General features: G+C 35.2%; 1 protein-coding gene across 1 annotated transcript in view; it reads left to right on the top strand.

The window, feature by feature from the left end:
- LOC150095074 (WD repeat-containing protein 44) overlaps window positions 1-27603 on the top strand; it is a 362406-nt gene that overhangs the window by 223932 nt on the left and 110871 nt on the right. Inside the window, exon 14 of the mRNA XM_090411421.1 lies at window positions 26151-26249. Coding sequence (XP_090267547.1) covers window positions 26151-26249 — 99 coding nt within the window. The remainder of the gene's footprint in view (window positions 1-26150; window positions 26250-27603) is intronic.

The raw sequence follows: 27603 nt of genomic DNA on the forward strand, positions 1-27603 counted from the left end.
ATGATAGCAAATGATTCCATGCACAGGCTGTCTAGAAGAAATGGATGTGAGTTTTTAGATGTGTGGGGTGTGTTTGATGGTAGAAATGACTTGTATAAGAGGGACGGCCTGCACTTGAATTCATTTGGTTTCAGGAGCCTGGGAAAATTACTTATTAGTATGAGACCTAATGTAGAGAGTCATGGAAACTAGATCATCAAGGGAGGAATGGTGAAAATGTGTGAAAGTTCAGCTATGGTGTGCAGACATGATAAAAATATGAATGGCTTCGAACAAGGTTATGTATCTGGTGAAAGGGTGGAAAAATATGCTTTGGACCTTTTGAGTATGTCTGGTGAGGGAAAAGATAAAGTTCTACAAGGCCATATAGATTGCATATCTAATTATAAGAATAGACTAGATGGTAATTTGTTATGTCTGTACACAAATGCCAGGAGCATCAGAAACAAAGGGGTTGAGTTCGTTGCTTTATTGAATACAATGTGGCCTAAGATTGTTGGCATTAGTAAAACCTGGCTATCAGGATCAGATATGGTAACTATGATAGAGTGTGACGGATATACTATTTTTAGGAATGACAGAAGAGATAGGAGTGGGGATACTACTAATGATATCAGATGACTTAAGTCCAATTAGGGTAGAAATGCAAGAAAACAATGATGTTAAAAATATCCCATGTAGCGGTGAGTTTGGAGCCATCTAGTGTGAAGTTAAGCCTAACATAATGACATATATGGTGGGGTGTTGCTACAGACCTGGCAGTTCAATGCAGGGTACGAAGAAATGCATCACCACTTTAGACTTATGGGTACTACTAAAAGAGTGATCATTAAGGGTGACTTTATTTATTCAAACATGGATTGGATAGAAGAAAAATCTCATGAGGGTGCTTAAGGGTCAAAGCTGTATAACTGAGGAGACCTCCACATAGCCTATAAAGGAATGCAGAGAACCGACCAGAGCTTCTGACCTAATGTCCAATCCTCACCTTCTCGTGGTGCACCCTGTTGGGTATCTACCTGGATACTGAACAAACGAGGATAGGCTGGCAATTTGGGATTTCACCGAAAAAATTGTATTCTTATTAACTTAAACCAATAGAGAAAATGATGGTACAACATGACAAAATTTCATGCCGGCTGGGGTGTCGCCCGGTTAAACAAGGCCCCCGTTGTTTTTGCCAGGGAACCAGGGCGAACAGCGAAAAGTTAGCTACTGGAACAAATACTAAAACACATCCCAACTCAACATCCCCAGAGTTAAAGATTGGTACCATCAACATAAGAAGCCTGAATGGTAAAGAAATGGAGCTAGCTGAAGAATTAGATAAGTACCAGATCGACATAATAGGGTGACTGAAACAAAAAAGACAAAAACTGGTGAGATCTTTCTGACCAATAAATACAAAATGTTATATTCAGGCATTGACAATCAAGGAAAAGGAGTAGCCATTGTATTCAACACAAAATACGAGACTAATCTTCTTGAATGGCAGGCAGTCTCAAGTAGAGTAATGTGGGCAAATATGAGAATGGGGAACTGAACAATGAGACTTATTTGTGCCTGTGGTTCCACAGAAGGTTCTGCTAAGGTAGAAGTGAAGGAATTTTTTGAGGCTTTAGAGAAAGCAACTGACAATGAAAAAGGAAAAGTTGGTCCTTGTTGGGGATCTAAATAGCAGAGTAGGAAATGATTGTCAGACATACAAAAATATTTTGAGAAAATTTGGAGAAAAGAGCAAAGCTAATAATAATGGCAAATATCTGTTGGATTTCTGCTCAGGACATGGACTGGTTATTACTAACACCATGTTCCAACATAAAAATGTGCACAAATTCACATGGAGAGAAGAGGCAAGGAATAAGAAAAGTCTCATTGACTATGTTATTGTTGATAGTGATGTTTTCTCCCTGGTGCAGGACACCAGAGTGTACAGAGGATTTGAAATTGGAAGCGATCACTATTTAGTCTTGAGCAGGATAAAATTGAATTTCATATTGAAAAGAATAACATGTAAGAAAGTTTTAAAGCGAATAAAAGTTGAGCAGCTCTCATATGTGAACTGTAGACTAAAATACACAAAGATTATTGAAGAAGAAAAATGAAAGAGTTTGAGAACAGGAACCAAACCTTGGAGATTCAGTGGCAAGCCTTGAAGAAAACCCTGATTGATTCAGCCAGAGAGGCATGTGGTGAGGTTGTCTGCAAGGATAGAAAAATCAGAACTCCATGGTTGACACAGGAAGTTAGAGGCAGTGAAGGAAAAGAAGAAAGCATATCAAAAGTTCCTGGCAAATAAGTCAGTTTTTGCTCTTAGAGAATACAGAGACAAATGTAAGAAAGCAAAACACTGTGTAAAACTAGCTAAACAAAAGTCATGGGAGGACTTTGGCAAGAACATCATCATCATCATCATCATCATCAAATTCCTGCCATGTACCCTCAAGGGGTGTACAGGATATGACAGTACTACATGAAAAAATTACATCATTACTAACTTCCTATCTACAATTTTCCTCCAAATCAGTCTGTTACTTGTCAAGACTCCAACATTATCAGATCTTATATTTCTATCGTCTAAGGCACTTTGTACCGTATCAATCCACCTATATCTTGGTCTTCCTCTGGGTCGTTTTCCTGCCAACCTGGCAGAGAACACTTGTTTTGCTAATCTTTCCTCTCCCATTCTATTTAGGTGACCATACCACCTGAGATTAGCTCTGCTAACGCATTCCTGGATGCTGACAATGTCAAGTTCTTTCCTAATATCCTCATTTTTAATATGATATTGCCATTGATGCCATTTGTTCACACCTCTAATCTTTCTCAGGACTCTCATATCTGCGGTCTCTAGTCTTTGGTCAAGTGTTTTACTTCTGACCCAGCTCTCAGATCCATAAGTTAAAATTGGTTTAAACACAGTCTTGTATACGGCTAATTTAGTGTTCCGACTAATTTCTTTCTTATTCCATATGAATTTATTCAATTGACTTCCCACGATACCAGCTTTGCTGATTCTGTTGTCTATTTCTATATTTAGTTTACCATCTTCAGTAAAAATTGTGCCCAAGTAGCTGAAATGTTTTACTTGTTCCACAGGTTCTCCATTCACAACACAGTTGACATTTTCAATGATTCTGCCTATTTTCATTGTCTTTGTCTTTTTATTGCTGACCTTCATACCATATCTATTACAACAGCTATTCAATTTAGTCAGAGAATCTTGCAGACTTGTAGCGGATTTATTTAGAAGTATAACATCATCCGCATAAAGCAAAGAGCTGACATTAACATCTCCAATTTTGATATCAGGTTTAATACCACATTCCTTCATAATGTGATCCATATAGATAATGAATAACAGAGGGGATAATGTACATCCTTGTCTCACACCAGATTTAACATTAAACCATCTAACTGCTGACTTACAACTCAAATAAAGACTAAGTATTGCTTGATATAATGCCCCATTGACACCATATAACTGCAGCGTATTGAACAGCTTCTCTCTTGGCACCTTGTCATATGCCTTTTCCAAATCGACAAAACTTAAATACAGATCTTTGTTATATTCCCATGCTTTCTCGACTATTTGTCGTAAAGTGAAGATCTGATCCTGACCGCCTCTATTTGGCCTGAATACAGCTTGTTCTTCACCAAGCTTTTCTTCCACAATTCTTCTCAACCGTTTCTCAAGTATACTTGCATAGATCTTGCCAGGAACACTCAGTAGGGAAATACCTCTGTAATTCTCACATTCAGTTTTATTTCCCTTTTTATATATGGGTACTATGAGAGCTCTACTCCAATCATCGGGAATTCGTCCCTCTGTCCAGGCTTTCTGAACTATGCAGTGCAGCCACTGGAAGACTCTTATACCACCATACTTCAGCATTTCTGGTCGAATATCATCTACTCCTGCTGCCTTTCCACATTTCAAGCCTTTGATGGCTTTTTCTACTTCAAGTATAGATATGTATTCCTGACTGCATGCCTGGTCAGTGTTTTTTATCACTGTGCTGTCATCACTGCTTGTTTCATTTAGCAGTTTTTCAAAGTAATTACTCCATACTTCAAGGATATCTTTTTCTCCTGTTTTCATTTCACCTTTATCATCTCTAATTCCTTTTACAGCACTCTTTCCTCCATTCCTAAGCTTCTTCAACAACCTCCAGAATATTTTGCCACCTTCTTGATATTTATTTTCTATATTCTTGCCAAAGTCCTCCCATGACTTTTGTTTAGCTAGTTTTACACACTGTTTAGCTTTCTTACATTTGTCTCTGTATTCTGTAAGAGTAAAAGCTGACTTATTTGCCAGGAACTTTTGATATGCTTTCTTCTTTTCCTTCACTGCCTCTTTAACTTCCTGTGTCCACCAGGGAGTTCTGATTTTTTTATCCTTGCACACAACCTCACCACATGCCTCTCTGGCAGAATCAATCAATGTTTCCTTCAGAGTTTGCCACTGAATCTCCAAGGTTTGATTCCTGTTCTCAAACTCTTTCATTTTCTTTTCAATAATATTTCTGTATTTTAGTCTACAGTTCACATCTGAGAGCTGCTCAACTTTTATTCGCTTTAAAACTTTCTTACATGTTATTCTTTTCAATATGAAATTGAATTTTATCCTGCTCAAGACTAAATAGTGATCACTTCCAATTTCAAATCCTCTGTACACTCTGGTGTCCTGCACCAGGGAGAAAACATCACTATCAACAATAACATAGTCAATGAGACTTTTCTTATTCCTAGCCTCTTCTCTCCATGTGAATTTGTGCACATTTTTATGTTGGAAAATGGTGTTAGTAATAACCAGTCCATGTCCTGAGCAGAAATCCAACAGATATTTGCCATTATTATTAGCTTTGCTCTTTTCTCCAAATTTTCCCAAAATATTTTTGTATGTCTCACAATCATTTCCTACTCTACTATTTAGATCCCCAACAAGGACCAACTTTTCCTTTTTCATTGTGTCAGTTGCTTTTTCTAAAGCCTCAAAAAATTCCTCCACTTCTACCTTAGTAGAACCTTCTGTGGGACCATAGGCACAAATAAGTCTCATTGTCCAGTTCCCCATTCTCATATTTGCCCACATTACTCTACTTGAGACTGACTGCCATTCAAGAAGATTAGCCTCGTATTTTGTGTTGAATACTATGGCTACTCCTTCTTTTCCTTGATTGTCATTGCCTGAATATAACATTTTGTATTTATTGCTCAGAAAGATCTCACCAGTTTTGGTCTTTTTTGTTTCAGTCACCCCTATTATGTCGATCTGGTACTTATCTAATTCCTCAGCTAGCTCCATTTCTTTGCCATTCAGGCTTCTTACGTTGATAGTACCGATCTTTAACTCTGGTGATGTTGAGTTGGGGTTTGTTTTCAGATTTGTTCCAGTAGCTGACTTTTCGCTGTTCGACCTGGTTCCCTGGCGAAAACAACGGGGGCCTTGTTTAACCGGGCGACACCCCAGCCGGCATGAAATTTTGTCATGTTGTACCATCATTTTTTATTTTGGTTTAACCAATAAGAATACAATTTGGTCGGCTAAATCCCAAATTGCCAGCCCATCCTCGTTCGTTCAGTATCAAAGTAGATACCCAACAGGGTGCACCACGAGAAGGTGAGGATTGGACATTAGGTCAGAAGCCCTGGTCGGTTCTCCGCATTCCTTTAAAGGCTATGTGGAGGTCTCCTCTCAGTTATACAGCTTTGACCCTTAAGCACCCCCTGGCAAGAACATAGAAAGTAAATATCAAGATGGTGGTAAGATATTCTGGAAGTTGTTGAAGAAGCTTAGAAATGGAGGAAAGAGTGCTGTAAAAGGAGTTAAAGATGATAAAGGTGACTTGAAAACAGGAGGAAAAAGATGTCCTTGAAGTATGGAGTAATTACTTCGAAAAATTGCTAAATGAAACAAGCAGTGAGAGCACAGTGATAAAAAACACTGACCAGGCATGCAGTCAGGAATACATATCCATACTTGAAGTAGAAAAAGCCATGAAAGGCTTGAAATGTGGAAAGGCAGCAGGAGTATTTGATATTCGACCAGAAATGCTGAAGTATGGTGGTATAAAAGTCTTACAGTGGCTGCACTGCATAGTTCAGAAAGCCTGGACATAGGGACGAATTCCTGATGATTGGAGTAGAGCTCTAATAGTACCCATATATAAAAAGGGAAATAAAACTGAATGTGAGAATTACAGAGGTATTTCTCTACTGAGTGTTCCTAGCAAGAATCTATGCAAGTATACTTGAGAAACGGTTGAGAAGAATTGTGGAAGAAAAGGTGAAGAACAAGCTGGATTCAGGCCAAATAGAGGCTGTCAGGATCAGATCTTCACTTTATGACAAATAGTTGAGAAAGCATGGGAATATAACAAAGATCTGTATTTAAGTTTTGTCGATCTGGAAAAGGCATATGACAGGGTGCCAAGCTATTCAATACACTACAGTTATATGGGGCATTATGTCAAGCAATACTTTGTCTTGCTTGATATAATGCCCCAGATTTGAGTTGTAAGTCAGCAGTTAGAATTGAAGGAAGTACAGGAAGATGGTTTAATGTTAAATCTGGTGTGAGACAAGGATGTACATTATCCCCTCTGTTATTCATCATCTATATGGATCGCATTATGAAGGAAAGTGGTATTAAACATGATATCAGAATTGGAGATGTTAATGTCAGCTCTTTACTTTATGTGGACGATGTTATACTTCTAAATAAATCTGCTACAAGTTTGCAAGATTCCCTGACTAAATTGAATAGCTGTTGTAATAGATATGGTATGAAGGTCAGCATTAAAAAGACAACGACAATGAGAATAGGTAGAATTGTTGAAAATATCAACTGTGTTGTGAACGGGGAATCTGTGGAATAAGTAAAACATTTCAGCTACTTAGGCACGATTTTTACTGAAAATGGTAAATTAAATATGGAAATAGACAACAGAATCAGCAAAGCTGGTATGGTGGGAAGTCAATTGAATAAATTCATATGGAATAAGAGAGAAATTAGTCGGAACACTAAATTAGCCGTATACAAGACAGTGTTCAAACCAGTTTTAACTTATGGATCTGAGAGCTGGGTCAGAAGTAAAACACTTGACCAAAGACTAGAGATCGCACATATGAGAGTCCTGAGAAAGATTAGAGACATGAACAGATGGCATCAATGGCAATATCATATTAAAAACGAGGATATTAGGAAAGAACTTGATATTGTCAGCATCCGGGAATGCATTAGCAGAGCTAATCTCAGGTGGTGTGGTCACTTGAACAGAATTGGTGAGGAAAGATTAGCAAAACAAGTGTTCTCTGCCAGGTTGGCAGCAAAATGACCCAGAGGAAGACAGAGATATAGGTGGATTGATACCGTACAAAGTGCCTTAGACAATAGAAATATAAGATCTGATAATGTTGGAGTCTTGACAAGTAACAAACTGATTAGGAGGAAAATTGTAGATAGGAAGTTAGTAATGATGTAAATTTTTCATGTAGTACTATCATATCCTGTACACCCCTTGAGGGTACATGTTAGGAATTTGATGATGATGAAAAATCTCATGATAAGAAAAAAAGAGGAATTTGTTGAATTTTTGCAAGACAACTTTCTTTCTCAGCTCAGAACATTCATAATTCATAGCACGGAAGTGGTCTCTGTTAAGAATATGACTATTTTACCACCAGTTGGTGACAGTGGTCATGCTGTACTTTTTTCAGAAGTATCTAATTATATTGATGTTCCGATTAGTGAAACAAGCATGCTGAACTACAAAGCTTGGAATTATGATCTATTTAGGGGAATGCTATCTTTGGTTCTGTGGTATCAGTTACTGAATGGGAAGAATGAAAAAAAATGGGAGTCATGTCAGCAATGCATGGGAATCTTTGAAAAAGTGAGGTGGTATCTGAATGTATCCCTAGCATTCATAGAATAAATAGGTTGGGAGTGAAAGGGTGTGCAACCTTATTAAGCAAGAGATCCACAAGAAGATGATGATGTGGGAAGAATATCATAAAAATAAGAGTGAGAGGAGTTATTAAATATATAAGGCTCAGGCCAGAAAACTAACAACCTATTGTGCAGAAAGCTAAATTGTAGTATGAAAAGAAATTTGCTATGCAAGCTAAAGGCAATCCGAAAGAATTTTATCATTATACAGCAAGCAAAAGAAATAATGAACGTAGAAAAATAACTTGATTGAATGCAGATGGTACTCTAGTGTCAGAAGCTAATGAGATTATTCAATTAATGAGTGCTCACTTTGTTAAAATATAACAACCATGTGTATGTAACATGGCTCATAGTGCTACTGTGACATTGGATGAAGAGGTAGAGGTGCAAGAAAATGAGATTGAAGAGCTGTTGCATAACCTTAATAAGAATTTGTCAATAGGGACATATGGAATATCAGCACATTTACTAAATGAATGAATGTTCAGCATAATTAGCTAGGACTTTCGCTTGTTTGTATTATTTGAGTCTGATCTCAAGAATGATACCATAGGAATGGAAGAAATATATAATATAATAATTCCATTGTACAAGCGTGGTGCAAAAACTGATGTGTCAAACTACTGACCTATTAGTATCTCTGTTGTGGTAGTGAAGATTTTAGAAAAGTTTGTAAGAACTTGTGTACAGAAATGGGTAGACAAACAAGCTGTACTCAAGGAGCAGCATGGGTTTACTAAAGGAAGGTCATGTTTTAGCAATTTTCTCATATTTTATAACAATGTTAGAGCCGAGTTGGATAAAGGGAATGGATGCACTATGATAATATTGGATTTTGGTAAGGCATTTGATAGAATACCACATGAAAGGCTGTTGCATGTGGGATTGGAATATAAACTCTCGACTTTGATCAGTGGATGGTTGATAGGCACATATCAAATAGTGGTGTATGGTGGATGTAATTCTCTAATTTTAAAATGACCAGTGATGTACCTCATGCAGGGCCAACCTATCGCGGTAAGGAGGCAGTGCATCGCATCAAGGTGCCTTCTTCAAGGGGCACTGAAGTGAGTAGAAACAATAAAATAAAAACACATTTTAATATTAGCATTTATTAAATGTAGATATGCACTAAACACATTGTAATAAATACTGTGACTTTTAATAACATTTAGCAAAAACTGCAAGTTGTTTTTTTGCTATATGTAGTGTTATGTCGTCACTACCCACGCATTTATTCTTTGCACTTATATTCTTTCTGTTATATTGTTGGTTATAACTATTATTTATCACTCATGCATATCATTTATTCCATTGCCGACAAATTTATATTTGTTTAGAAACGACTGCGCCAGTCGGCAACTAAATTCTGATTCACAAATGAATAACACTAAACAACAAAGGGATCACGTGATGTGCAGTCGTGGCTCCTCCCCTTTTTATTTTTTACGTAAATGGTTTCCCCCTCACTCATACAGGTCCAAAAGTTTTATAAGTGGTAATTCAATCTCAGAAACAACAGACTCATGAACTTTGACTTAAAGAAACACATTTATTATAAACACTTGCATATATACACTTTAAATAGTAATCTCAATACTAGAGAGTCTGAACTCTCCCCCCCCCCCCTCTTTAGGTTAAGATATCCAAAATTTCAACTCCTATGTTTAAATCTAACAATCCTATATCTCTGTTATATTATTATGTTCGGACTCGATTATTCCATACATAGTTGCTCAGTGCTCATTTTCAAAGCACAATTATATACAATTTTTATACAGAACATGTCAGACGCATTCCATCTTGTAATTTGACATGGAAAACTATTCTATTCTTTGCTCAAGCTTTATCTTCTCACAACTCAATTAATATTCAGGCTAACATTTAATTTTATATCATATAGCTTCTTCCTAATAAACAGTTCGAAGGTTTGGTTCCTTTCTCAGCACAAGCTTAGAGTGGCACCAGCTTATTTGACACAGACAGATCAGTCCAAAAACAGTCCTTTAGGCACTATAGGTAAGTTAATGTGTGGAACTCCTTAATTCTTTGACTCCTATTCCTTTTATGGTTAACATTTCTATAATGAGTATGAAAATTTGTACATTACCATCCTTGTCTTTTTGTGGAGTTTCTGAGGCTTCCTTTACGATTACACTTCCGTATTTTCTCACCACGTGTTTTCATGGCATCAGCGACTTACTTCCATTATCTTCGAAGGTTGCCCTTCGCTGACTTTACGTTGGCTTAACGTACCAACCGCTGTTTACTGGAATTCTGGCTTCATTCCTTTGGTGACTTTACTCGACTCGGTACAACAGCAACCGGGAGATTGTTGCTGGGCACCGGCAGCAAGCTTCCGTAGCTATCCAGGACTTGGACGGGAATGCAACCAGAAAACGAGAGAGATTTGAGTCTCGCGCCGGGCCTTATATTGCAAAATCTGAGCACCCTCTCTCGATGACTACATCATACTCTTAGCTGCGGTCGATTGGTCACTGCAACTCAGAACTGTTTTGACATGTTTCTAATACATAGATCTCTTATGTACATCTAATAATAATAATTTCAGTACTGAGACATAATTTCCCTTCGCTAATCTTACACAGATATTATCAACTTTAAATATAGATTTCTTAAATTTTAATTAACATTAACAACCTCAGTTGGTTTGACATACTTCTGAGTGAACATATGTACACTATTCTCTTAGCTCTTTCTCTGGAGGCATAAGTATGTCCTTATCCTTAGGTCTAATGGTTACTGTGTGTTGGATCGGAAACAAGATGGCTTACAAATAGTGAGTCAGCATATTTTCCGACACAACAATAGCATAGAGCTGACAGAAGCACTAGGCAAGCTTGGCGTCACATTACAGGGAGCACCTTTACACTACCAACTTCCTTTTTTTTTACATGCAGCGCGCATTCGCCAGTTAGGACGTAAGGTGTGCACATGTATTTGCCTCTGTTACAGAAGGATATTTGGGCATTGTTTGTAAATTATCAAATTGCTGATTGCTAAACACTGAGGTAAGTAGATTCAAAATTTAACCTAAGGCTTTACAAATCCAAGAAATTTTTTATGTCTACGAAATTTTTTGTTCAATAGAGATTTTTTATTTCAGAATGGAACTCCTGGAACTGAATTATAAATAACTACTCTATTTAATTTTCTATTGGTTTGAAAGTTTTCACAGATGGTATTCACTATATCTATTACTTCATTTTATGTTTGATAAAAGAAGTAAGCCAATAATGTTGTTGTATCTGCCAAAGCAAATATTTCTTTGCAATCTATAATCATTTGTTCAGCTGTCTGTTGACATTATTCTAAGTTTTAGAAATTTTGTTCTATTTTCAACATATAAAAACCATTTACATATATGCAACAAAAAAAGAACGTTCAGTAGTGTTAGTTTTTTTTTTTTCTTAAATAATTCCAATTATGACGACTTTTACTGCTGCTGGAAATAACTTTTGTAGACAGTAATCTTATCAGGTGGAGATAAAGGCTAAAAGCTTAGATTACTCTCAGTGCTATTGAGAAAGAAAGACCACTTCAGAAGTCAAACTAAAGAGCCTCAAGCGGTAATGCATAATACATTAACAATGTCTTCAATTTTGTGTTCAACAATGTCTTTGTTTTCAATTATATCCTAAATAGAAATACTGAGATTTCTTTTACGGTCCGATATAATATTTATGTCAAAATAATTTCTTAATTTATAATAATCTCAATTTCACTTTTATTATCAAAAACTTATCAATTATTTGATGCAGTTATTTAAGAAAGAATGAAATATTTGAATTTAAAAGTTAGGTGCATATGTGTTGTATAAACGTTCAGCTTTTGAGGGGAGGGTAAGAGGACCCTTCTATTCATCCTGCTGATGCATTTAAAATTTATTTTCAAAACCGTTCACAAGACAGTTGTTACAAACGTAAATCACTTGGGAAGCATACTCATACATTTTAATGCAAAATTGTAGTAAAAGTATAGCTACTATCTAAACTAGCAGTAAATGTCTTTTCCAAATGTGTGGTGATTTTTTCTTTGTACTGAAAGAAAATGCCAGATAATGATGGTAATCATTATTATCTGCGAGAACGTGCAAGGGAACTGGCAATGCCTTTGACTATTTAATTTAAGTCTCAACTCTGGTAGAATTACAAGGGAGTGGAAAGAGAACAAAATAATTCCTTTGCATAAGGGAGGTTCTATTACTTCAGTAGCAAATTATAGACCAATTTCAGTTTCATTGTAATTTTTATTCAATTTAACCTGGTCTGGAAATCATGCTCAAATTCCACGACCAAACATGGAAACCACTCAAGCACTTCAGGCCTCCAATAAGCAGTAATGTGGTCTCACATCAGACGATGAACTTCATCTCTTACCTAAAAACAATTACAAACATCCATGCCCATTACGAGTCTCAAATCTACAGCTCATTGGTAGGAGAGGGTATGCTAATTAGTCGATTATTAAAGTCATGATATTTCTGATTACAGTTTATTTTTGAATGTTTCACAAGAGAACTAATTTCACTTTGGGAGCATGCATATATATGTGTGTGTGTGTGTGTGTGAGAGAGAGTGACGATTCATTGACTCGGTTGAAATACATATTGTAAAATGAGTTGAATGACTTAAACCGAGAGTTAGGTAATAAAAGGGGGTTTAATAGTAAAACACGACTAGTTTCGGCTTATAACAGCCTTCATCAGGTGACATTATGAAAGAAAAGAAAAAACACTAAACACTGAAGGTTAAAAAAACTATGAACAACATAGAGAATCTCTATACATAATTAGCATGAAATATATATATATATATTTTTTTTATATATATACACGATATATATATATATATATATATATATATATGCTAAAGATACCAAGCTATTTTAAACCTGGTTTTACCCAAGGTAAAATACTTTCCACAGGTATATATATATATATATTTTTTTATTTTTTTTTTCAGTAAAGAAGACTAAATTTAAAATTTCTTAGTGTTATAAAATGCTAATATTGAAGGAAAACGTAAAGACTAGTATTGCTCCTGCAGATGGCAACTTAGCTTATTCTGATTTACATAATGATGATAGGATTTATGTAATTTTTTATTATCATTTTCTTTAATATAATTACACTTGGTCATCGACTTCCGTTCTGGTTGACAGGTCGTAAGTTGATTGGCCATATATTTATTAACAGTATTCTTTAACCTTTCTAATCTTTTTATCATCTTTATGATCTTTTAAATTTATAATTATGTATATTGTACATAATGTGAAATATAATACTGTATATACTGTACTGTAAACACAAAAATACAATCTACGTTAAATATTTGTTCATCAATTTATTTTTAAACAGCAATTTACATAAAACATTTGTTGCAACAACCACTGTTGGGAATATCATACCTATGGTTGAATCATAGAACTGAGTGGCATTGAAACTTGCAAAAAAATCTGCAAGTCAGTTATATGGGATGCTCATTTAAATGATATTTGGACAATGCATAAATAACTGTATTTTAATAATTTTTTGTAGTTCTTGTAACCCTCAAATCATATAGCAATAGTTTGAACATCTCTTTATTTTATATTCTAACGTAAACTGAGCATGTTTGATTTCTTGCTTTTGCTCAAATGTATGCTTTCTATATATATATATATATGTGCTTGGTTTACAAGTATTAAGCAGCAACACTGTATAAACTTATGTGATAAGGCTTGCATCTTTCATTTCATTAGGTGTGAAATTAAGAACTAATCTGAAAAAGTGGGCTCCTCATTGTTGCTGCATGGCCTTTAGAGTGCCAGTGATTTAGAGAGAACACCCCATCTGTTGAATGATTAAAAAAAAAAAAAAGTAGAATGAAATACTGTACTGTACTTGCATATATTACTATATTTAAAATAAGAAATTTTTTTAAAAAATTAACCTACACACAAATTTATAGATTATAGTTTTAAATTACATACTTTTAAATATATGTGTGCAAGTACTATACTTAAATTTCATTCTACAAATACCACCTTTTTTTATCAGTGAACAGTTAGAACAGTGGTTCTTAACCTTTTCGAAGTCGCAGAACACTTTTGATTATAAGAAAAATTTGGGGAACACCAAAAGCATTAGGGTCATAAAACTAACAATAATCATATGCATGGACTTGCCTTTTGTAAAAATGGAACTTATTTTAATGCGATACTTGAGCTTGTTGGCTTTTGCAGATTATAGCAATATCAGGTCTAATATGTGATATAATTACCCTCATCTCTTTGTCTCTATTAGTAAGTCTTTCACGCTTTTTTGTTTCTATTTGGGTTAATATTAAGAAACTGAGCTCACACAAATACGATGTTGAAAACTTTAACAACATTTTCAGCGCCCTTGTTGAGAGAGCTGGGTATTTGGCTTGGACGAAAATCCAAAATCCGTCCAGAGTTATTTCAGAGAATTTCATTTTTAGAGTAAGATCTGTTGACAAGGTAACTAATTGTTCTTCTTGTAATGAAAATTCACAACTCGATGTATGAACTATGCCAAATGGATTTCGTATCCAGTCATAATTGTGTTATTTAAGGAAAGAAAGTAACTTGAAATCGTTTCTTCCAATAAATTTTAAAAATTCTGTTATAACGTAAATAATTCGACATTTTTATTATGGAGCAAAGGAAACATATCTGTATTTTTTTCTGATATGCAGTTTTTCCAAAGAGATACGTTTTACTGAAAAGCTGACAATTTGTCAGTGGATGTCAAAATATTTTCATTTTTCTCTTGGACACTTGTATTAACATGGCTAAATATGCCATTTTAGCACACTGAATATCATTTTGAAGACATTTTACAGATCATTTGTACCTTCATTTTTTTTAAAAAAAGGCCAATAGTTCATTCTTAAGTTCTAAAATTCAGGATAGCACTTTACCCATGGATAACCATCTTATTTCAGTGTGCAAAAGCAAATATTTGTACTTGGCTTCCATAGATATGCAAAGTTTTAAGAAGGCGTGCTTTTAAAGATCTTGACTTGATGTTATTTATCATAATTACAACTTCATCTAGTACAGGTGTTAATATTGCCGGTAATGTTTTTGAAACTAGGGATTTTCTGTGCAAAAAACAGTACGTAGATATAATATTTGGGTTTATTTTCGTTGCAAGGATAACAAATCCTTTAATAGAGCCTATCGGTGAACTATGAATGATATTCTATTGGTTTAGAAGTCAACACTCATAGCAGTCTTCAGTTGTTAGGATCAGAATAGCCAATTACACTCAGAACTGTGTCATGTGACATCTTTCACCTGCGGAACACTTGTAACCAATTCGCAGAACACCGGCTAAGAACCACTGAGTTAGAACATTAGTTCTTTCCAAATCACTGGAACTCCAAAGGTCATGCACACTGGCCTTTTCTCTAAACCACTGAGTCAAATTAATTTTATCAAAAGAAACATACAGGATACAATCGGGATGAACAGTTCTGCAAAGACATAATGCTAATAGAGCAATAATCAGAGAAAATAGAATTCTAGCAGTCTGGGAAACTGCAAGAAGCAGAAAGGAAACTGTTCGCTTTTGAAATGAAATGCTTCAGGAAAATAAATAATAAATAAACTCATTGGATGGAACATAAGACTAATGTACAAGTACTGCAAGAATTGAATATCCCTAATTCAATACTTCTTAACATAGTTAAAAAGCATCAACTCTGTTAGTTTGACCACATTGTGCAAATGAAACCAGACAGACTTCCTCACCTGGTGTGTTTAGGGCAGTGTGGATGGTACGAGGCACAAGGGAAGACCGAAATTGACATGGCATGAAGCTCTTAGCTGCTGGCATATGAAGGAGCTTGCTTTGGACAGAGAAGGGTGGAAAGCTCTAATCTATGAGGGATTTCAGCCTATCTTGAGGATGGAAGAGAAGAATAGAGACTGCTGTTGGTTTCAGCAAAGAGAAGCATCTTCACATGTAGGAATGCCATCTGGATGCAAAAAGGTAAGTCAAAGGAAATGATTGTCTTGGTTGGTACCAATGATTTGAGAGGCAAGAAGTATTCTATGAGAGAGGATGTAAAGGAGTTGTTAGAAGATGCAAAACTGAAGAGCGAAAAGGTGAAGATTGTAAGTCCTACCATGCTATGATAGAGGCAAACTGAGGAGGAAGGCATATAGCCAGTGATAGTCTGTACATAGATTGTGCAAAAGGAATGATGTAGAATTTCTGAATCTGTTTGACAGAAAGAAGGGTTTGTACAATGTGGGTGGACTTCTTCGATGTTAGGTGTCTGGACAGAGCTTTGTTCACCGTGCATGCTGACATGCAAATTCAGGGAAATTTAAGCAATTGAGGCAGAAGCAAGTGAGTTTGTGTGACGGCACCCATGAATTGGGAGAGTGTGAGAATGACCAAGTGAGGAATCTAGTCTCTCAAGCAAAAATATTGAATAAGGTAGTCAGTTCAGAAAGTAAAGGTGGGTGGGAGAATAAAAAGGATGTTGCTGTTTCTGTACTAATGCCAGAAATATCAGGAAAAAGAGGGAGGAGGTTTTGGCATTGATTAGTGCAACCTCGCCGAAAGTTATAGGCATTAGTGAGACTTGGCTAATAGCAGATGATGTAGTTACTGGGATTGAATGTGAAGGGTTTAGTATTTCAGGCAAGATAAAGAAGATAGGCTGGGGGGAGGAGTACTGCTGATGATAGCATATGAATTGCAACCAAAAAGAATAGGAGACAGGCAGGATGGTGGCTGTTCATTTGAAGCAATCTGGTGTGAGATTAAGACCAGCAAGAGAAAATATACAGTGGTTGTTGCTTTAAGCTTGGGAGTTCCACAGATGATCTGGAAGACATGCATCGCCAAATTAGTACAATGAGTACAGGTTGAGTGATTATTATGGGAGACTTCAACTATGGAGATATAGACTGGAAGGAAGAAAGATCACATGGCAGAAGCGAAATAGAATTTATACACCTGCTGAGGGATAATTATTTATGGCAGCATGTGATGGAGGAGACTAGGGGTGGGAGAATATTGGTCCTAGTCATAGGATCAAAAGAGCTATCCATAACCACGTTTCCAATTGATGAAAGCGACCATGCAGTCTTGACTTGGGAAATTGTAAAATATAGGAGTATTCTATCAAGAAGGGATATTTGTGTAACTACAAGGCAAGGGATTATGACATGCTTAGGAAGAAGTTTAAATCTGTACCATGACATAAAACACTGCAAGGTAATTATGTTAGTAGTGCATGGAATATAGTTAAGGATCATCTAGAGGAAGCAGTATTAAATTGTATATCTAGGGTAAGGAGGGTTAATTGGGTAGGAGTTAGATGGATGAGTAATATCATTAAGCATGAGCTGCAGAAGAAGAGAATGCTGTGGAAGATATATAAAGAGAAAGGTGAACAGCACAAGGCCCAGGCACGAAAGGCGACCAGCATGGTGAGGAAGACGAAATCAGATTATGAGAAAAATTTGGCCGAAAAGGCCAAAGGAAATCCCAGAGAGTTCTTTCGTTATGTGGCAAGTAAAAGAAAGAATGACTATGGAAGATTAACCTTAATGATTGATGATGGTCACGAGGAGACTGAAGCGGATAAAATCGTTGAGTTACTGAGTGACCACTTTGCAAGCATATATCTTCCTAGCAAGGTTACTACTTTAACCTATGTGATAGACACTAATGTAGGAGCAGAGGTGTATGAATTGGAGGTTCTTAGGATATTGCAGAATCTCAATGTAAATACAGCTGTGGGATTAGATGGGGTATCAGCTAGGGTTTTGCAACAGTGTGCAAGAGAACTGGCAATGCCTTTGACTAAGCTGTTTAATTTAAGTCTCAACTCTGATATAGTTCCAAGGGGGGTGGTAATAGGTCAAAATTATTCCTTTGAATAAGGGAGGTTCTAAGACTGCAGTAGCAAATTATAGACCAATCAGTATCTCAGGCATGGTGGTAAAAGTACTAGAAAAATTGGTAAAAAAGAGAATTCAAAAATGGGTAGATAAAAATATACTGTGGAAAAGATTGACATCAACTGGGTTTATATTAGTCGAAGTAATTTATTTGATACTAAGTAAAAAATATACTGTATGAGGGTAAAAATGGCTTTGTGAAGGGTCGTTCATGCCTTAGTAATTTACTAACTTTTTATAATAGAGTAACAGCTGAGTTGGATAAAGGAAATGGCTACATGATGATTTTGCAGAGGCATTTGACAGAATACCACATCAAACACTGTTACACAAATTAGAACAAATGGGGATGGATATGACATTGGTTAAGTGGATAAGAGAATGACTGCTGGGCAGATATCAAAAAGCGGTATATGGAGGGGTGGAGTCGAGGCAAAAATAGGTGACTAGTGGTGTGCCACAAGGTACAGTGCTGAGACCATTGCTGTTTAATTTGTACATAAATGATAAAGGAAATATTCAGTTGTTTGCGGATGATGCAAAATTAGGTAGAGTAATAGTTAATTAAAGCATTGTGTAGAACTTGCAAGAAAATTTAAATATGCTGTCGGTATGGGTAAGAGATAATGAGTGTCAGTTTATTGTGGAGAAATATAAAGTTATGTATTTTGGGATAAATAGATTACAAGCCGTTTATTACATTGATGGCATTGTACTCCAGGAAATAGATGAAGCTAGGGATTTAGGGGGTAGACAGACTGTTAAAGTTTAGAGGACATATTGCTAAGGTAGCCCATAAGATTACTTGGCTAGTGAAGAACACATGTAGAGATAAGGAAATTGTAATTCCTCTTTATAACGCCTTGATACAACCACATATGGATTACTGTGCTCAATCTGGTCCTGCCTGGGTTTCTTGCAGATGTATAAGTGGTGGAGAGGATTCAGAAGCAGGTGACCAAGATGGTGAGTGGCCTATGGAATGTTCCCTATGAGGATAGATTGAAGGTGTGTGGATTGCAGAAGTTGGTCGATAGGAGAAAAAGAGGGGATATGGTAGAAACATTGTAGTTGCTTAAGGGGTTTTATAGGATAGATGTAGGGGAAATATTTCAGTATTGGCTAGAGAGAGGCTAGAATAAGGGGTCATCCCTGGAAGTTGAATAAAGGTGTGGTTGGTAGGGTGTGAGGGCTAGATTTTTTGCTTGTGGAGTTGTGAATGAGTGGAATGGGTTCCAGAGTCTGTGGTGAGTGGAATACTGCCAAAAGTAATGCTGTAATGTAGATATTAACTGCACTACCAGCAATCTTATTTATTTTAAAAAAAAAAGAAACCAGTGTTAGTGGGGGCAAAACCACCAATAAAATAAAATCAAAGTGAAAATCAAATGTAAGAAAACCAAAGTACTTATCTTGCCAAAATCTGAGATGTCATCAGTGGGAGCCAGACCTAGAACTGATACCAAGATTGAAGTAATGCAAAAGTCATATTTCCATATACAATTAGTCAAAAGGTGTCATAACTTATTACTAAAATACTCTGGATTAGAAATAGATGTTTAAAGTTTTTTCACTTAATTTTACTATAATTAAAGATGCCAAGAAATTATATTCTTGGTTTAATCCTTTATCCAAGTGTAAACAAACAAAATTTGCACATGAAGTCACTTCACGACTGGGCTACTTGTATAAAGAGGCTAATGTTTTCACGTGGAAATGTGAAGTATATGAATATACTTCTATGTGGAAATATGACTTCTTCTTTACTTCAACCTTGGTATCACTTTTGGTTCTTGCTCCTATTGATTCAACTGCAATAAAGGTTGAAACCAGTCTTTGTAGTGGCCCTTCCCATGATGCATAGCATTATACACATCTGTAAGAATGTGCATTGCATTATGGGATACTAAAAGAATTGATGTGAAGTCATTAGACTATATACAATAAAAAATACACAACATTTCATTAATAAAATTAAAAACATTACACTCAACGACCAAGATTTATTAGTCAGCTTTGACATAACTTCCCTTTTCACCAATGTCCTAATCAATGACACGATCTTGCTCCTACAGAACATATTTCCACATGACATCACAGCCCACGTACTCCGCTCTGGATATTTCGTGTGACAAAACAATTTTTACCTTCAAAAAGAAGGTACAGACATGGGCTCACCACTTTCTTCCCCAATAGCTAACTTTTATATGGAAGACTTTGAGCAACGTGCTCTATCGACAGCATGTCTAAATCCCAAAATTTGGCTCAGATACGTCGACGATATTTTCGCCATTTGGCCCCACGGCCGCAAAGCTCTAAATACATTCCTTAGCCACCTAAACAAACAACACAAATGTATCCAATTCACCATTGAAATGGAAAAAACAACTCTCTTCCTTTCCTAGACACACTTGTCACACTTCTTCCCTCTGGCTGTCTCTCCTGCTCAGTTTACCACAAACCTACACACACACACACACACACACAGGTCAATACATACACCAAAATTCTTACCACCACCCAACACAAAAACCAGGTGTCATAAGCACACTTAAACACAGAGCTCTAACTATTTGTTCTAATGAACAGGCTCTAAACCAGGAATACAAGATCATCAGCCAAACATTTATCAAAAATGGATACAATAAAAAAACTATTCACAAGATCCTCCATAAAGATACCAGTAAGAACAAAAAAGATTTCAAGAATGCTATTGCCATTCCTTATGTTAGAGGCATTTCTGAAAAAATAGACAGAACTCTTCGCAAATACAACATTAAAACCACCTTTAAACCCCCAAATAAGTTAAGACACCTACTCAGTTCTTCTAAAGATCCTCTTCCACACCTAGCCCACCCAGGGGTATACAAAATACAATGCACATGTAACATACCATACATAGGGGAAACAGGGCAAACTATCCCAATCAGACAAGACAAACACAAATGACACATTAAATACCTCCATTTTGGTAAAACCGGCCTTTCTGACCACACACTCCAAACATACCACAGAATTGATTGGAAAAATACCAAGTCCCTACACCGCACCAAAACCTGGTTTGAGAGAAAATTTAAAGAGTCGTGAAATGCTCAAACACAACCCAAATCTCAACAAAAATGATGGCCTAACCATTTCAAGAATGTGGAGGACCCATCTACAACCTTTATAACAACCTAAACTAGCCATAGAAGACAACCTGATGAATTGTTTGTAACATTCAACAGCAACTGAAAGAAATCATATTATAACAATCAGAACTATCCAGAAGAATATTAATACATGAGGACATTAGCAGTTTATTGTAGTTGTATTTTTTTTTTTTTTTTATCACTAGAGGTCAGGCTAGGGAAAAGGATTTATTAACTACATAGATTTAGTTTACCGGTATACAGGGCATGAGCATGTAGTTTGGTTCCTTATACACTTGTATTCTTCCGATGATGACCTCGATACAGGGTTCGAAACGTCAAGTTTTATTTTATTAGTAATTAATAAAATAATCTGTTCAACACATGTGTTTTTGTGTCCCTAAATTTACAAATATGAATACAAGTAGCCCAGTTGTGAAGCGACTTCACTCTCAAACTTTGTTTGCTTACACTTTGATAAAAGATTAAACCAAGAATATAATTTCTTTGCATCTTTATTAATTTATTCGTTTTGTGTAGCTATCAAATAGATATATATCCGAGAAAGCATTCAAAAATCTGTACTCTTTTTCAGCACACATCCATCACTCAAAGACAAATTGTCAGTGAGTGTGGTGTTCATTTGATTATTATTAATGCAGTTTTAAAGAGGTTTATGGAAGCAAGTACCATTTCTTCTGACAATAAAGGAAAATGTGGGAGAAAAAGTAAAACTACACTTACTAGTTAGAAAAGCAAAATGAGTCCAAGATTGTTTGCTGTAGACTTAGAGACTTGGCAGCTAGAAAGATTAATGTTTCTGAGATGACAGTCTGTCAAAGATTGTTGGAAGCAGGGACTGCCCACAGACCAGAAAAGAAACAACAGTTGATGAAGGCTGTGCAGAAAAAGAGACTCCAGTGGGCAAAAGTGCAAAGATTGAACTGTTGAGAAGTGGAAGAAGGTCATATTCTCAGATGAGAGCCATTTCTTTGTACAATGACAGTGAGTACCCTATGTTTGCACATCAGTGACTGAGAAGACTACTCCCACACGCCTTCAACAAGCTTCTAAACACCACCCAGCTAAAAAGATATTCTGGGGTTTGTTTCACACATTACAGTCCAAGATTACTTGTGTCTGTTGACGGAATGATGAAAAGTGACTAATACATAAAAATATTGGAGAAAAGAGTGGTCCCATAGATACAGCAAGACAAAGTACTCATCTTCCAAGAGGAGCTCGCTAAATGCCACACTAAAAAAGTGAAAGAGTTCCTCAAAAATCATGACGTCCAATTGCTTCAGTGACCAAGTAACCCTTCTGACATTAACTCAATAGAAAATTTGTTGGCCATAGTGAAAAAGAGACTTGGAAAATTAAATTGTGATACAATTTAATTTTCCAAGGATAACTTAATACAATCCATTATAAAAGTATGGTTTTGAGATGCAGAAATAAGAAAAATATGTTGTTCATTGGTAGAATCCATGTCTAAGCGAATTAATGAACTTATTAAGAGCAGAGGAGCACATATAAATTATTAGTTCAATTTGAGTTTAATTTTTGCACTTATTTTCTTGCAAAATTAAAATTTTTCTTTAAAATGTGAGTATTCAGAATAATTTGTTCACTACTGTAGTTGGATAATTGCACCATCGTGCAACAGAGTACACCTTAGAGGAAGGAAACCTTAGTTGTAATTTATTTTATATTAGTTGTAATAAATAATTAAAAATTAAAAATGAGTCTCCAAGAATACAATGATCATCATCAGTTGCATCAGTCTTGGGACTGGTGGCTCAGCAGCAATTTCCTCCATTCCACTCTGTCATTGGCTTTCTTCTTAACCTCCTGGTAACTCCTCAAACCCATGCTGTCTTTGACTTGGTCAAGAAAGCTTTTTCTTGGTCTGCCTCCTCTTCTTTTCCCCTCTATTTTGCCTTCAGTTATTCTTTTCACAAGTCCATCATGTCGAAGTATATGTCCAAACCACCTATCCCTTCTAATTTTGATCGATTTTATTAGTTCTTGTTTCGTTTATCTCTCTCAGGACTTGTTGGTTTGATTTTTTTTCTGTCCATTTTATTTTGTTCATGCGACACCAGCACCACATTTCAAAAGCCTCCAATCTTCTTACATCTTCTCTGCCTAGAATCCAGGTTTCACATCCATACAGTGCAATGCTCCATAGGTTGAGGTTTCCTGTTAAAATGCTTTTCATCTTAGAGAATTGGGCTTTTGGGTTGTTTATTCTTGATCTTATGTCTTCTCTTGTTCTGCCATCTTCTGTTATTAGGCTTCCTAAATATTTAAAACTTTTCACTTGTTTTATTTGTTCCCTGCTGATGTCCATATGCTCTGTATTGATAGGAATTTTGCCTGTAACAATGATTTTAGTCTTATCTGTGTTGATTTTCATTTTATATTTTTCAAGGTTATTATTTAGTAATTTTAGCATTGTTTTTAATGTTCTGTTTTCTGCTACAAGGGCTATGTCATCAGCAGATCTTATACACATGACTTGCTCACCATTTATCTTTATGCCACTATTTATTTTATCTTTAGTTTCCTGAATGGCCTTTTCAATATATAAATTAAATAAAAGTGGTGAAAGTATACATCCTTGTCTTACTCCACTCCTGATATTTATTATTTTCTCCTTATCATTGATTTTAATCCATCCATTTTGATTTTTGTAAATTTGGATTTGATAAATTATTTTCCTATCCCTCAACTCTATGCTGATATTAGTTAGACAATTTAGGAGTATTTGCTGGTTTACTTTATCAAACGCTTTCTCTAAATCAAGGAAGCAAATGTAAGTGTTTTTACTAAGGTCTAATTTTCTCTCTATTATTGTTCTTAAACAGAGTATTGCCTCTCTTGTTCCTTTATTCTTTCTGAATCCAAATTGGTCTTCATCCAATAGACAATCTATTTTTGAATAAATTCTATTTTGAATAATTTTTAGCAAAATTTTGCTAACATTTGGGATTAAAGCTATTGTTCTAAATTGGCTGCATTTGTTTGCATTATTCTTTTTTGGTATTGGTATTATGGTTGATTTCATAAACTCCTTTGGTATTTCTCCTCTATCATAGATTTGGGCTATTAATTGATAGAGTAAGGTTTTTGTCTCATCACCTAGATTTTGTAGCAGTTCTATAGGAATATTATCTACACCTGGACTTTTTTCCTTACTTGTTTCAGACAGTGCTTTATCAAATTCTTCTCGCATTATTGGGGGTCCTAGATTATCTTCATTTTGATTTTCTATACTGATATCAACATCAAGTTCGTCGCCATTATAGAGATTTTCAAGATAATTCTTCCATTCCATTAATATATCCTCAGATTCTATTAGTAATTTTCCATTTTCATCTTTGATGGCATTGTTTTTGCTGTTCTTATTAAATTTAAAAGTCAGTTTGTTAATTTCTTTATAGGCTTTCTCTATGTTTTCTTTTTTAAATAATTCATCTATGTTATTCCTATAATACCTGAAAGAACAGAATACCTGTTCTTCCAGATATTCTTTTTTGGCTTGTCTACATTTTCTTGTAATTTGATTTTTAAGATATTTGTATTTGGCCACATCTTCTTTAACAGCATTTTTATATTTTCTTCTTTCATCCATAAGGCCAAGTATTTCATCTGTTATCATCCAATGTTTTCTTTTTTTCTTTTTCTGCATTTTTCAATAATTGATTTGATGAATTTGTAATCAACTCTTTAATCATATTCCATTGGTTTTCAATATTATTCTGACTATTTATGTTTTCTGGAATGTTATGATCAGTTGCCTCTTGGTATCCTCTCTTTACTTCTTTACTCTAATTTTTCAAGGTTCCATCTTATTGGTTTGTATCTTTGGATTTGTTTCCTATGTTTCGGTTTTGTTTTCATTAAGACAAGGTTATGGTCACTACTAATGTCGGCACCTGGATAGCTTTTGCAATTTTTTATTTGGTTCTGTATCTTTTCTTGACCAATATATAATCTATTTGAATCCACAGGTGCTTTCCAGGTGTATCTTCTTCTTTTTGGAACTTGAAATAGTGTATTTGCTATAACTGACTGTTTTTGTGTACAAAATTCTATTAATTGCTTTCCTCTTTCATTCCTACGTCCAAGACCAAATCTTCCTGAAACATTATCATTGCTCTCTTCTCCCACTATAGCATTCCAATCTCCCATTATTATTGTATTGTCTCTGACTTTAAAGCTGCTCCAGATTTCTTCATTGCTATGTTGTAATGTTGGCATGTAGAACCATTATAATATTGAGGTTTACTGGTTCATTTTGAATGCTTATCGCCATGATTCTGTCACTATAGTTAATTATTGTAGTGATTAACTTAACAACTTTTTTATGAAGCATTATTGCAACACCTGACTCGCCCTTCTTTTGTCCTGAATATATTATCCGAAATTCTCCACTCCAGAAATCACCCTGTCCCTTCCATCTCGTCTCACTAATGCCCAGAATGTCTATTTCAAGTCTTTCCATTTCTTTTTTCACATTTTCTATTTTACCTGGTTCTAGCAGTGTTCTTGCATTCCATGTTCCAATATTCAGCTCATTTCTTGTCTTCATTTTTGAATAAGTACCAGGATTTCGTTGGCTGTTGACCTGAGAAGCCCGGTTACTTCTCCTGTCGGGCATGACTCCTTCAGTGAAGGCTCCATCGCCAATCTTGATTTCATTTATAACTTCCATTGTTGCTTTTACTTGGGAATGTAATGTAGTGGCTTCCCCTTGCCTTCCACATCGCAGTATTGTAACATGTATGTTACAGGAGGTTAATACAAGTAGCGCTGCTGACCACTACTATAATACAATGATATGTTACAAAAATTTATTATAGCAAACTAATCCCATGGTACCTTAAAAAAAAAAAAAAAAAAAAAAAAAAAAAAAAAAAAAAACATGGAAGCAACCTGTTGAGGTTTTTTGTTAGTGTGATGATCTTGAATATTTCTACACTGTGTTGATCTTATTGCATTTCTTGTAATATGATCAACCCCCACAGTTTTTTAAAAATTCATTTTAGTTATGTATGCTGAAATAATATATACACATAGTTAAAGTTGGTATCATTTAGGCTGAAGGTGGAGAGGATGCCAAAGGACCTTTTAAATCAGAACCTTTCTGTGTATATGAAGGACACACTGCAGATTTATTAGATGTTTCATGGTCAAAGGTATGTAATTGTAGATGCTTATAAAACACAGATTATGTATATGCTTTTAATTTTTTAACAGTGATCCCAAGCAACAAATTAAACCAATAAAAGATCTAAAGGAAAAGGTTTATTACATTGTGTTGGATCGTTTATGAGATCAGCTACAAACAGGATTTGGTGGGGAGATATATGCTACAATATATATAGACCATATCCTTTTCCAGTCTAGAGAGTTCACAGAAAATAAGATTCTGTAGATATGCACTATAGTGAACACGACTATAATGTAATGGTTTTGAGATTTGAGAATGGTTGTAACTATGAAAAAGTCCTGGCCTAAGTCTCATAACTCTAATGCTATTTTAAGCTTAATATTACAAACAGTAAAAGCCAAAGCCTTCACTGGAGTAGATTGAATTTCCTAGCAAATGACAGTCATTTGCTAGGAAATTCATAATCAGGAAACAATAGAAATTTGCAAGAAATATAACAAAGAAAATGGCAGGGAAAGGACAAAACACAAAGGATTGGCAGTAACCATATATATAGCGACAAAATGAAAACAACAATAGGTGATATAAGAAAGAACTAAAGAAACACGAAATTATGAAAATCTAAATTATCATTTAAATTTTTGGCAGGTTATATTAGCTTAATGTCATTTACCTGAAATATTCTTAATTAACTACTATATGTGCAGAATGCAAAAATTTAGGTAAATAACCCAAATTTTCCAAATCAGAAATTTTAAATTTTTTGATGTTATAGATAAATATGAAAAAGTATAAATGAAAACAATAATAGGCAATATAAGAAAGAACTAAAAAGCATGAAATTATGGAAATCTAAATTATCGTTTAAATTTTTGACAGGTTATATTAGCTTAATGTCATTTACCTGAAATGTTCATAATCTACTGTATGTGCTGGCTGTAAAAATTTAGGTAAATAACCCAAAAGTTCTAAATCAGAAATTTAATATTTTTTCGTGCTATAGTCTTTCACACACAAAATCAGTTCAAACACATTGCATAACTTTTACTTAAACTTTAAATTAAAGAAATAAGAAGCTGACATTCACACCAGCTGTGTCTGTTACTTTTTCCACCCCCTCAGGTTGACTAATGTCCTTCACTTCTTTTCCCCTCTATGTGATTGGAGGTGACCAAGTTGACTGACTACTGATGTTTTCAGTAGGCAGTCAACTTGGCACATATTTAGTTCATAGTGAAGATTTTTATTCTCTTTTAGTTCTTTCCTTTGTTTCCCATTATTATTTGCATTTTTATTCCTGTTGTCATTCTGTGCTTTGCCTATAGTTCCAGCCGTTTCCTTTGTTTCTTTTGTTTTTTGCAATCTCTTTTGTGTTATTT

This window comes from Typopeltis vanoorti, chromosome 21 (assembly GCF_054136105.1).
Source record: "Typopeltis vanoorti isolate ZY-2024b chromosome 21, IOZ_Tvanoo_1.0, whole genome shotgun sequence".
Lineage (NCBI taxonomy): Eukaryota > Metazoa > Arthropoda > Arachnida > Uropygi > Thelyphonidae > Typopeltis > Typopeltis vanoorti.